The sequence below is a fragment of the Pagrus pagrus genome (genome assembly GCF_965226575.1).
Source record: "Pagrus pagrus genome assembly, chromosome: 12".
Lineage (NCBI taxonomy): Eukaryota > Metazoa > Chordata > Actinopteri > Spariformes > Sparidae > Pagrus > Pagrus pagrus.
The window spans coordinates 23,314,519-23,326,773 of NC_140196.1; the positions used below are offsets into that span (position 1 = coordinate 23,314,519).

The following is a 12,255-nucleotide window of genomic DNA, read 5'->3' on the forward strand; positions in this document are numbered from 1 at the left end:
GGTACCCTACATGTTTAAAACACAACTCAGTTGATAAAATACCTCAGAAAATTCCAAGATGATAATAGAAATGAGGTAAAAGGTTTACGCTTTATGCTAAATGTGTAATGTTCAGTTCAAACGCACTGAACATTACTGGACTATTAGATTTTCTATCATAATCTTTACGTCTGTGTCCAGGAATTGCAATGATAAAAGACTAACTTAACTATTCAGGAAATGTTCTAAAACCTAATATTCAGTGAACATATTTTTAAGGAAAAATAACTCCCATTCACAGGACTAAATGTGCAATAAGCAGCCCTCATTCAACTCTCCATAGTGTTGACTGGAACTGGAGAGCGATGTGCGCGGACAAATAAATATTTTCCCTCCCAATCAAAATCTGCCTCTTGAATGAATCACTAAAACCATTTGGCAGATAAAGATGTTTGGACATAAGCAAGAATAAAAACCAGTAAACCATCTGGAAAAATTCATTTTAGTGTTAGTATAGTGACTCGATAAATAAACAACACAGAACTTGAATACATACAACTTACATTTAAAAAAAGTTCAACTGCCTCCCCATCTCACAAACAGGATGAAATTTTAAATTCTAAAGGTGAAATAAAAAAACGTGATCCATACGTTCATAGTCAGTGATACTGTCGTGATAGTGAAAAACACCTGTTCCCAGACCGTCCACTGAAACAATAGTGGTCAGGATTAAGGCCAGTCAGAAACAGAAGGAAAGTCCAGTGCCGTAGAACAACAAGTGCGTGTGTATGCTAACCTCCCCAAGAGTCCCCCGCCCCCTCAAAAAAGGAATGTAAAGTATTGTCTGTGTTAGTTTCTGCACATGCTCCATCAGCTGTTTGAGGAGCTTTTTTCAGTCTTCATCTCCATCGTTCTGTTGAGGTCCAGCAGGCTCAGGGTTCTCCTCCATGACTGGGTAGACCACTAAACAGAACTTTTGGAACAGATGAGTCATTTTACCTGGATAAAGTCGGAGATGAGAGAGACCAGAGCAATAATTTTGATTAGGTTTGGCAGTGCATACATAGAATTTCTTGACGCTTGTTGGCATTTAACCTGAATAATATACCCTGTAACAGTCCATCATTCTCTGTATCAAACTGGTTTAACTTTTTATAAACCTGTACCCACTTTCTAGAGGTAACATTTTAAACTTCAAATTCTTGACTTCTTTTATGAAATGCACCAGGATGTTGCCTTACCCATAGCTATATCACAACACTGTGGCTTGTTTTCCCAGTAGACTCCCAGGAAATATACAGGGACACCAGTCATCATGATGGCCAGACCAATACCGCACACCACTGGCTCAGAGTAGAGGGAAAAGACCAACAGGAAGGCCCAGAAGAGCAGGTAGATCACAGGCCACACCAGGCTCACCTGGAGGATGAGGGGTCAGTGTGGTAACACCTCAAATGTCCAGTCAACACCTCTGCATACTGGCTTGAAATGTACTTTAGAGTTAAAGCAAAATGCAGTAACATGTGGTCATATTATCATTAAAAAAGTATTAATACATGGTGGACATTATTCTGCATGTTTCAAAAGGATTAATAAAATCAGATTGTTGGTTGTGAATTAAAGTTCTACCAGAATTAGAAGTTTGGCAAAAACGTGAAACTGTTGGGTCGATACTGCAAAAAAACTTGTTCAGTAGTCAGAATTGATATTTCAATATTAAAAAAAAAAAAACACTGTTGTGCAGTGCTCATGGAAAATCCACTGGTATATGAAAAGGTTCTCAGAACAAAATCAGAAAAAAGCATTGTTGATGAAGGTTCTCTGTCATCCAGGTCATGGTAAATCTAAGTGCTGTATTGCAGGCAGCTGGACGTGTTTCAGTTTCTTGAAGATGTTTCACCTCTCATCCAAGAGGCTTCTTCAGTTCTAACTAACTGGAGGGAAGCTGCAGTCTTTTAAACTCTGTGTGGGAGTGTCCTTACAGAGTCGTTAAGGACACGTGTGAGCTCTGAGTTTCAGAGTTGTTCGGGCCACTTGTGAGTCGTTGACCCAACCGGCCTTCATGTGGGTTTCTAAGGCTAGGTGAGCCCAGGTGTGAATGGTTGTTAAGCTGTCTGGGGAGGGAACTCAGTGCTGCATTGTAGGTGGGTGATAAGTAATGTCTTAGGCCACCTCCTCTGTTCAAAAGACATTTGTTCCAGTCTGACATAGATGGATTCTTTTACTCCTCTTTCAAACCATCTGTCTTCTCTGGCCAAGATGTTTACATTGTTGTCCTCAAAAGGAATGATTTTCCTCCTTCAGATGTAAGTGGACAGCAGAGTCTTGACCTGAAAAAATCTGTTTTTTGTTCTGATCCCAAAAGGTTTTAAATTTTGTGCTGCTGCTATTTTCGCATTTTGGTTGCACACGAAGTACTGTTCTGTCTGTGTCTTTACCTTGATGGGTCGATACATGTCGGGCTCTTTGATGCGCAGCACAATCTGCCCGGCGACAGTGACACCATAGAAGAGGTAGTTGATGAAACCCACGTAGTTTATTAGGGTGTAAATGTCACTGGTGCACAACATCAGCAGAGTGGAGATCAACTACATTTGATGAGAGGAGAAATGTATCATTTCTGCACAAGGTGAGAACAGATGCCACAGAAAGGACTTTTTTGTGGGGACTCACAGTAAACAGTAAGGCTGGGATTGGAGTGCAGCGTTTGACATGGATCATGGCCAGCAGACGTGGGAGATGTCCTTCCCTCGCTCCGGCGAAAAACAGCCTGAGAGACAGAAACCAGAGACAGTTGAGTCCTGAGAGCAGAGCCATCTGGTGCTGGTTCACCATGTGCACAGCTGAGAGAACAGCTCAGGAAACACACGGATCAGGTGATCATGGACGCACCAGTGCAGAGGCAGGACTGCAGGAGTGAAAATTGTGGAGTTAAAAATGGACCCACTGCAGGGTGAAAATGGACCAAAACAGAAGTAAAATGGGCTGAATACTTAAGGATATGTTACTGATAAAGTGGGATCATCTTGGAGTCAAATATGTACCAAGAACAAAATGTTCTTCTCAGGCTCTTTCCCTACAATCTGAAATCCAAGATGAGCATTTACACTGCTAATGCACTTGATTCCTGTTGAGCCCCTGCTCAACCTGTTTCTCTACGTACATTTACAGAACACCTATCAGCATGGGAATAAGAGAAAACAAAAAAGAAAGCACGGCAACCACAGAAGCTGGAATGAGAAGACAAAGGGAGGGCCGGGAAGAGGGAGCAGGGAGGACAAACTGACCGCGACGACGTGAAGAGGGAGCCATTGACCCCCCCGAAGGTGGAGAGTGCCACAGAGATGGGCATGATCCATGACATTACTCCCAGCAATTTCTCTCCAAATGTCTGGGAGAAATATTAGGAGTAGAGAGACAGAAGAGGAGGAGGAGGAAACAGGTACACAGTTCAAAAACACATAATTAGATAACAGCTGCTAATCGGGACATTTCAAAATGAAGGGCAAAAGGACGACCGACTTAGTGGTACAAACAGTATGCTACAATGCAGAGCATGTGTGGTTACTGTATATATGGCTGGTGCCTGGTGGACAACACATCTTCATTTTAAAGTGATTACAAACTATAATAAGCTTCTAACTGCATGCCTTCTCTACATACATAAACACACACAGTCAGAATTGAGTCATTGTGGGTTTTCTCACCACTGCCACAGCATTGGAGGCCAGCAGCTCTTGTGGGCTCATGGCTGTGACGTAGGCCACGTTGGCAAACACATAAACAAATGTGACCACAGGGATAGAGATGAAGATTGCACGTGGGAGATTCCTGGGAGGATAAAAGACCACATTGCAATTTGTGGTACATAAACATTTTGAAAAACATAACTAACCTTTGAATCAGCTTGTGAAATATTTGGATAGAAAATCAGAAACAATTTGGAAATGACTTCACATGTAGCGCAAATTACTTGTGGTGTCCCTCAGGGGTCTATTTGTGGTCCCCCTTTGTTACTCATCTATATTAATGACTTTGTTACTGCATCATCATTTTATGTTTTCTGATTTTTTTAACGGATGATAAAAGTTTGTTCCACCCAAACGTTTTCCATTCTGATTTTTTTTCTTATGCCAAATTAGATAACATTGTCTAACATTTCATTGACTGTTGGTAGATTTATAGATTTTTACTGCCAAAAGAAGGTGTTGTAAATCAAATCCTTGTCTTTTTGGTCTCATATATAAGATTTCTTTGTGTTTTACTAGAAAAAAAAAATGGAGGTGGAACTATTGTATTCAGTTTGCAGTAAAATAACAAAATAAATTGATAGTAAGTAGACTGATGCATCAAAAATATTTGACTCGTTACAGTTTAGGTTACCTCAAATAATATATAATTTGTTTGGGCTTCCACTTATCCCCCCAACATACTTAGGATCCTGTCTTGACAAATAGGATTCACCAGATTACATTCAGGTCAGAATACTAAATAATAATAATAATAATAATAATAATAATAATAATTATTATTCAATTTCCAAAATACATATTCACTCAGTAGCCACTTTATTAGGGTAAAGTAAAAGTAAGAAGTAGCAGTAGTAGTAGTAGTAGTAGTAGTAGTAGTGTAAAAGTTTCTAATGTTAATTTCTTGGTAAGATTTTCAGAATGTGTAAATTCAATGATGTTTATTACTGATGTCATAGTTAAGGTCATAGGTATACTTAATTTGCATATTTAGCAGCTGTATGCCATGCTTGCGAGCAGCAAATCAACAGTGTTTTTCAGTCTTGCATTTGTGCACCCCCAACCTGCATGTTTTAGATGCTTCTCTGCTCTAATACCTGATTCAGCTCGTCATTGAGCTCTGCTGAAGCCTGATAACAACCCATTTGTCTGAATCAGGTGTGCTGGAGCAGTGAGAGATATCTAAACCATGCAGGGCAGGGGGAGCACAAATACAAGACTGAAAAACACCGAATTAATATGTATGGATCATCTCATAAGTTACTGTTGGCTATTGTGTTTCATAATTTAGGGTTTTTTTCCCCGTTTTAGTCACTGATTAAATCCCAAATACTCATTATTTCTTTTTTTGTTGAGATGTATTTAGATGCCCATTTTAGTTTTGTAACCTCACTAGCACAGTCCTTTTTTGTGCTTTAATGTTTAATGTAATTTGTTGCGCTTTGTCACCTGTATGGGTCAACTAGCTCCTCTGTGACATAGTTGAGGAAGTTCCAGCCTCCATAAGCAAAGGAGCCTTGTAGGAAGGACAGAGCTATCAGACCAACATCATAGTCTCGGAACGTCTCAAAGCTGTGCACCGGCTCCAACCAGTAATAGTGACCTGTGAACAAAAAATAAATTAATTAATTAAATTTCATTGTAATGAAGTCCAGCTTGATTTCAACACCACAATCTGAGCAGCAGAGGGCACCAGACACAACATGCATTGTTTTTTCCCTTTACTACAGGCCTTTAAGGTATGATTATTCCTTGTTATACAATTTACTGCAGCCTTTTGATTATGAGTGCAGAGATCTAAAGTGTTTACTTTACATTTCGTCTAAAAAGACATCTGTCTGTCTATAAAATACCTACATTCAGAGAGATGTTTTACCCAACCAGCATTAAAAATGCCTTCTAAAGTATTTACTTTGATTAAATCTAGATATGTTTTAGTCAACTACTATGCAGAAATTTTATTGATGGTGACAGCAATTAAAAAGGTTAAGGTTGCAGTCACCATTAATAGTTTTAGAATTTAGCCGACTAAATATTCTTACATGCTCTCATTTATGGCCATCAATAATAAACACATGATCACATAAAAGGTCTGGATAAGAGACATTAATTAGCCTGCATCTCCAGCTTCTACACCACATTAAGTGAGATATGAGGGGGGTAAATCACATGAACGTGTCTGTGCGCCGGGCGTGGGTGTGTCTCCATTTGTGGTCGTGTGTGAGGATTATGAGTAGGATGAAGAGCTATGAGGGACTGTAATCCCTTTTCATGTTGGAATCACAAATCCCATGAGAGGCAAGAAGAAATAAAATAATATATTGTGATGGTAGCTGTGGTGTTGCTGCTTCAAATCGCCTTTCCTTATTTTGGCATCATGCCTAAAGAAGACTTATTTCCAAATTTGGTGTTAGGAAAAATATCGTCATGATATGATTCACAAGAAATAAGCAAAACACTACATTTATTGTGAAATACTAGAGAGTTTTACCTCATCAGACCTCTGAGTACCATTCAAATAACAGTACTCTACGTACACTACTGGCCTAAGGAAGAGACATGGAACGTAAGAAACTAAAATAATTGTAACCTGAGTCGAAGAGGCTGAGACACATTGCAAGATGGCAAGAAAGACAGAGCAAATATTACCTTTGCATATTTGGACAACACCCATGATTATGATGAGGCCCAAGGCCAAAAGTTTGCCAGCAGTGAAGACATCCTGGACACACGTGGCCCAGCGCACACTGTGGCAGTTCACCCACGTCAAAAACACTAAAGGATAGCAGAAGAGAAGTTACACGACTGACATACAGTATGTTCCAAAAGCAACATGGTGCATATGGAGTGTTAGCGTACTTGGCAGAATTTCACCCAAACTTTTGCACAAAGCTTATTGTCAATATTGCTCAAATCATTTCACTCGAGTCACTTTTTTCAGACAAAAGACATTGAAAAACTGTCTGGTTCACCACCTCCAACAAACCTCAACAACGATTACATTTGATGTTTATAAGGGTTTCTTCGACAGAGCGGATCATCTTTCTTTAACAAGTTATTTGAAAAAAATGGAAGAAAAAAAAAATTTAAACTAAGCTTTAAAGTCACTGTGCCTGAAATAGTTCTTCAAAGTGACTGTCACTATGCTGCTTCATTATCCGCCTCTCTTAATGCACCAGCCTCAACCGATAGCCATTTAATCTTCAGTTTTATTGTATGACTCACGCAGGCAGACAGCAGCCAGCAGGCGTAGGCCGTTCTCTGGGGGGAGGCAGGTTGGGAAGAGGGGCTGCAGCACGTAGTTTGCGAAGGTGAGAGCGATCACAGCCTGGTTAGTGGGGTAGATAACCAGCACGGCAATCCAAAGACGCAAAAAGCTGTGGGACAACACACACAGGAGGTTAATGAGACATGGCAGCGTCGACTGGCGCACACAACTGCACACCCCAGACACAACTGAACACAGTGTGTGAAAATACCAGCCCTCGTTACAGCAAAATGTAATGCTTAACAAAGGAAATTAAAGCGCATTAGCTAAATGCATTATAGTAATGCACTGGAGCATTGTTGTTAAAGACAAGAGAAATGTTCGGAACGGGGTCACCGACATTGTGGGACGCTGCTGGGAATACAAAATTACATTAGGAGAGGCTGTAATTATATAGTGAGCATGATTGTGGAGGAGGGTTGGGAGCAGGGGTTTACGCAAATTCTAATTAATTACTAAGGTCTTGCTACAACCTGCTATGTAGTTCTTTTAGGCTGCTTTGATGCATCATCCAACAAAATACAACGTGAACTACACTGGACTGAAGCGCTTTTTGATACAGATGCCTATGTAGAGCTGCAATGAAAGGTAGATTATTTGATTGAAAGAAAATTAGAGGCCAACTATTTTGTAACTCAGCCCTTTTTGAAACAAAAATGTCAAATATTTGCTGGTTCCAGCTTCTTAAATGTAAAGACTTGCTGATAGTAAATGAAGAGTTTTTGTGTTTTGGACTGGACGTGGGACAAAACAAGCTATGTGAATTTGTCCAACGCTCTGGGAGGTTGTAATGAACATTTTTCACAAAAATTGATCGATTAAAGGTGAAAAGAATCAGCAGAATAACAATAATGAGAGTAATCGTCTCTAAACCCATGTCAGCCATGTGAAACACTTGTTAAAAGGACCTTTGTTGAGAATTCTATATGGGATTTTTCTAAAAAGGTTCTGACATTTGTTTGTTGTAAGCATTGGTACAGTCCATGTATTACTTTTATCCCTGTAGCAGCTACCTTAACTTATCTTTTGATTCTTCCTCTAATCTAAAATCCGATTTTAAACCCTCCACACAGGGGCTTTAATCTCAGCCTGCAAATCAGACAAACAGCACTTGTCCTCACCCAGCCAGTCCTCCAAAGATGTCCTTAACATACGAGTAGTCTCCCCCTGACTTGGGGATGGTCACACCCAACTCTGCATAGCAGAGAGCACCGATGGCTGTGATAACTCCAGTGGTGACCCACACAATGATGGCCACGCCCACCGAGCTTGCATTCTCCAGGACTCCCTTAGGACTCACGAATATACCAGATCCAATGATGTTGCCTGAAGGAGTTAAAAAAACACAACAGACACAGAGGACAGATTAAGACATGGTTCAGATACAGGGTTGGATGCTCTGGTTGATCAAGTTTATACTTTAAATATGCTCAAAAACCACTCAAAAAACCCACAGCTATACAGGAAAAGATACGATTTCCTGTGACATGAAGACCCATTTCCTGCAGACCCAACTGGGTCTTGTTTATAGAATATTTTTGTTTCTTCTTGAAGTAGTCCAGAAAGATTTCAAACAGGCTGTCAACAGTTTTAACTTTTGACGTCTAACAAGTAATTGAAAGTAGTGCAAAGCTGTTACGGTGGTATCAACAGTGACAATTAAAGTGTAGCTAATATTTTTCCTGTCTATTTGTCTTTGTTTTAGCAGAGAAGATATGTGCCTTTTTTTTTTTTTCTTATCATTAGCCTGAGGATATGGCAGAATGAGGTCATATCCTGTGACTCCTGGGACCAATACAAAAATCCAAGTCTGAAGGCAAATAAGTTTTGGAGAAGAAAACATCCACTGTAAAGTTTTCAGTGGAATAGATGAGTAGCAGTGTAGTTCACATATGGCACTGGCTCAGCGAGGCCCAGGAGGGAGATGGTCAGAAGGCCAGTCCCTTTGTCCGTTCAAAGTTGGATTAATGCCATTTCGTACTTTTTAAATGTGTGCATCATATAAATTTGATTCACTGTAAATAGATTTAAGCAATGTTCTTCAGATGGTTTAATCTGTGCGGTCCGCTAACAGGCCCAGTTTTCTACAGACAGTGGCTCCACACAGGCCCAGAAACTGTCTCGTTCGCTGGATAATTGAATCAAGGTTTTGGATGATTTATTTGTTTTCTATAATAACCCATACATCCCATTTGGGCAAATACAGAACATGCAAGTGCAGTTGCTTCTCATCAGGGTGCAGCACCCGTGCTGAAACCATGCTTTCAGATGCCAGAAAATGCAGTCTCAACAATTGTGGACACCCATTAGTGAGATTGCTTTTTATTGACCTCTTTTTTTCCTGCATGTCTGAGAGGCAGGCTGGTTCAGAGCAGTCCTAACAATTCCCTGGAACGTGAAAGTGACAGTGAACGAGCACGTGCAAGACGTATGATGCCGGGGAGTGCACTGAAGATGGCCCGCAATCATGACAGAGAGCGGGGGAGATATTTCATTCAGTAAGGCTCAACCACTTAATACGCAAAGCGAAACGGCTGTGTCAGCACGATCAGGCAACATTTACTACACACCTGCAAAAGAAGGCGGTTCAATTACGTCATGAAAATACTTTCAATATGATTACTCTCTTACTAACCTGGCTCAACAAATGTTTTTATTTTGACACAAACACTGCGTTTCCTGTAATTACTTCCAAGCGACACTAAATTTAGTTTTTTGTCACAATTTAAAAATATTATAAGATGATCTAATGAACTAACCTTCTGGACTTGCTGGCCAAGGCCTTATTAGGCCAATGATCCTCTAACTTTTTAAAGTCAAAGAACCCTAAACTGATATAAATTACCCAATTAAATAGATTTTGTCCAATGGTCCAATCTTGCTTTTAGCAGTTTCATTACAGAAAGTGTATGAAACCCATGATCCAAATAGTCATATATTCTGTCCTTGTGTTACTTATGGATAGAATTAGAGTGAAAATAAATTATTCATTTTTTCTGGGGACCCCCTGGACCCCAACCTTTGACAACCAATGCTTTAAAGGCTGTAGTGGTAGTTTAATCTCTGAGTTCAGCATACAGCAGTCCAGCGAACAGTAATGAGAATAAAGCAGTATGATAATACAGAAGCAACTTGAAAAAAAGAGGCACTAGAAATTCAAACACGGAATTTTAATATTTACAATATTAATGAGGTGAAATACAAACTCATATTTATGTTTTCCAACAAGCTGTTGTCAGAGGAAAATAATAATATGCAACTCAACTGTTACTGGAAATAGATTTATCATGCAGTGGCTGATGTTAGCATCAATGACTCAGGGTAATATGCTTTATTCTTATATATATCCACAGGAACCTACTCACCGATTATGATGCCACAGGCGCTGACCAGGCCGATCTGTTTTTTCAGAGCCACCCCGGAGCCTCCTCCAGCATCCTTCCCCGTGTCTGGCGGCTCAGCCTGAGCGCCCCCGCCCCCGCCGCTGCTGCTGCTCCGCATCCTCGGACCCACGGTCATCCTCAGGCCAGGTGTCCCCCCCTCTTCTGTGGTCCAGGTAATGAGGGCAGCGCCTCCCCGCTGAGCCTACCAGCGTGCACAGAAGAAGAATTGTTGGTAGAGGTCTTTTGACACTGTGCTGAGTCACTTTCCGACCACTTTCCTCCAGCCTACAAGATGTCAAAAATGCCGACGGCAGTGGTTTCCATCTTTAGTTGGCTGGTGGAGCTAAAATTAGAAGCCACATCCCGGCATTAATAATTCACAGTGCAACACGATGAACAGCCCCGGGCGGCCACTATATCTGAGGGGTTTTCTTTTAACCATAAACAGAATTTAAATTAATGTGAGTTTTTTTTTTTTATCAAAATGAGTTTAAAGGAGCTGCTGAATGTGAAAATATTCAAGTTCTGATTCACCGGTTGGAGAAATCTCGCGGCAGCACCAACACGAGATTTTTTCCTGTGTGACCAACAAGACTGTCGGAATCTCCAATTAACCCATCAGCGTTATTTCTCTGTTTGAACCTCAAGCAACTCTAAAAGTGCTGACCCACCTTTTCTCCAGCTGCGCTCACTTGAAAACCTGCCGAAAGCTCCGCGTTAGGTGACGGACTTCATGTTCGGCGTTGTTCCTCCTGTCGGCTGGCCGTGATGAGCGGGATAACAAAAGACTTCCAGCTGACCACCAGCCTCGATAAATAGAAAAGCTGGTTATTTTTAACCAATCAGCGCAGCCCAAACTGTCAACACGTCTCAAGCCCCGCCTCCGGTAGTGAGGACCCAGTGCTTGTTCCATTGACAAATAAAACAACCTGAAGACACACCTGCAGCTTAAATGTTAAAGAATAGCCTGAATAGAAATTAATTACATTTTTAAAAAAATATACCTTTTTAATGACAAAGTCAAATTTGGGTGTAGGACTACTTGCCATTATAGTGTCCAAAATACTGTATTTTTCAAATGAGGTTCAATGTATACATCAACAAACAAAGCATTATTGGTTATTACCTGAAGTTTCTCAAATAACCATTAAGATGACTGAACACTAGTTGTTTTTTAAATAAGGTAAAATTATAGCTTGTTAAACACTTGTAAATGTATAATCCTACTAATAACTTGGATGTAATTTCGTATCATTTCAATTGTTAGTGCTGGGAATGACATGTATTTATTGGGTTGGTTGTGGATGGTATGATGTCATGCATCTTTGTAGTCTTTACATCAATAACCACAATGGACAATCATGGACTTATTCGCGTCATCCTTGACATCTTCGTAGTTGTGTGTGATGTATAATATTCAACTTCTCAAACTGTCAAACCAAACTAAAACAAACATCCATATGAAATGCTTAATACAGTGTACAATCGCACATAGATGCATGCAAGTCAGATTTTTTCAACCTTATGCCACAGCTAAGTCCTAATTCTTTAACATTGCCAACATGTCATGTTAGAATTGCATGGTGCAGCAACACATTTAATTCCTCTTTTGGCCCTATCTGTGTCCGTCTATCCTAAGCAACTGCAACTGCTTTCAAGATATGTGCAAGCAAGTGTATGTAGCATGATAAGACCAGACAGGGCGTGTTTGTAGGCCTACACTTGTTTACATAAGTAATGGTAATGTTCAAGTCACATGGTGAATGAGGGGTGTAGAATAGATGTGTTTCAGGAAGTGGAGTGCACAAACTCCAGAAATGTTGCTGGCAGCAATAATTCCTATCAAACAGAATCCGTGTCAGCTGTGACTGAAGAG

At 40.3% G+C, this 12,255-nt stretch overlaps 1 protein-coding gene across 1 annotated transcript; it reads right to left on the reverse strand.

Moving 5' to 3' along the window:
• Positions 1–460: 460 nt before the first annotated feature.
• slc7a8b (solute carrier family 7 member 8b) lies at positions 461–11,311 on the reverse strand. The gene is made up of 12 exons (XM_084370083.1): positions 11,051–11,311; positions 10,362–10,581; positions 8,118–8,322; positions 6,954–7,105; positions 6,378–6,503; positions 5,178–5,331; positions 3,687–3,810; positions 3,267–3,370; positions 2,653–2,749; positions 2,418–2,567; positions 1,221–1,398; positions 461–978 (listed from the first exon to the last, which is right to left on the reverse strand). Exons 2-12 carry the CDS (start codon positions 10,513–10,515, stop codon positions 872–874), a joined length of 1,551 nt encoding a protein of 516 aa, XP_084226209.1. The 5' UTR covers positions 10,516–10,581; positions 11,051–11,311; the 3' UTR covers positions 461–871.
• Positions 11,312–12,255: the final 944 nt, after the last annotated feature.

Bases quoted from the DNA above. Each gene is read 5' to 3' on its own strand.
- slc7a8b (XM_084370083.1), bottom strand. From the start codon at position 10,515: ATGACCGTGGGTCCGAGGATGCGGAGCAGCAGCAGCGGCGGGGGCGGG. The intron at 7,106-8,117 runs GTGAGGACAAGT...GTTGTCCCACAG, and splicing joins ATCTTTGGAGGACTGGCTGG to CTTTTTGCGTCTTTGGATTG. The intron at 1,399-2,417 runs GTAAAGACACAG...CTCATCCTCCAG, and splicing joins ACATGTATCGACCCATCAAG to GTGAGCCTGGTGTGGCCTGT.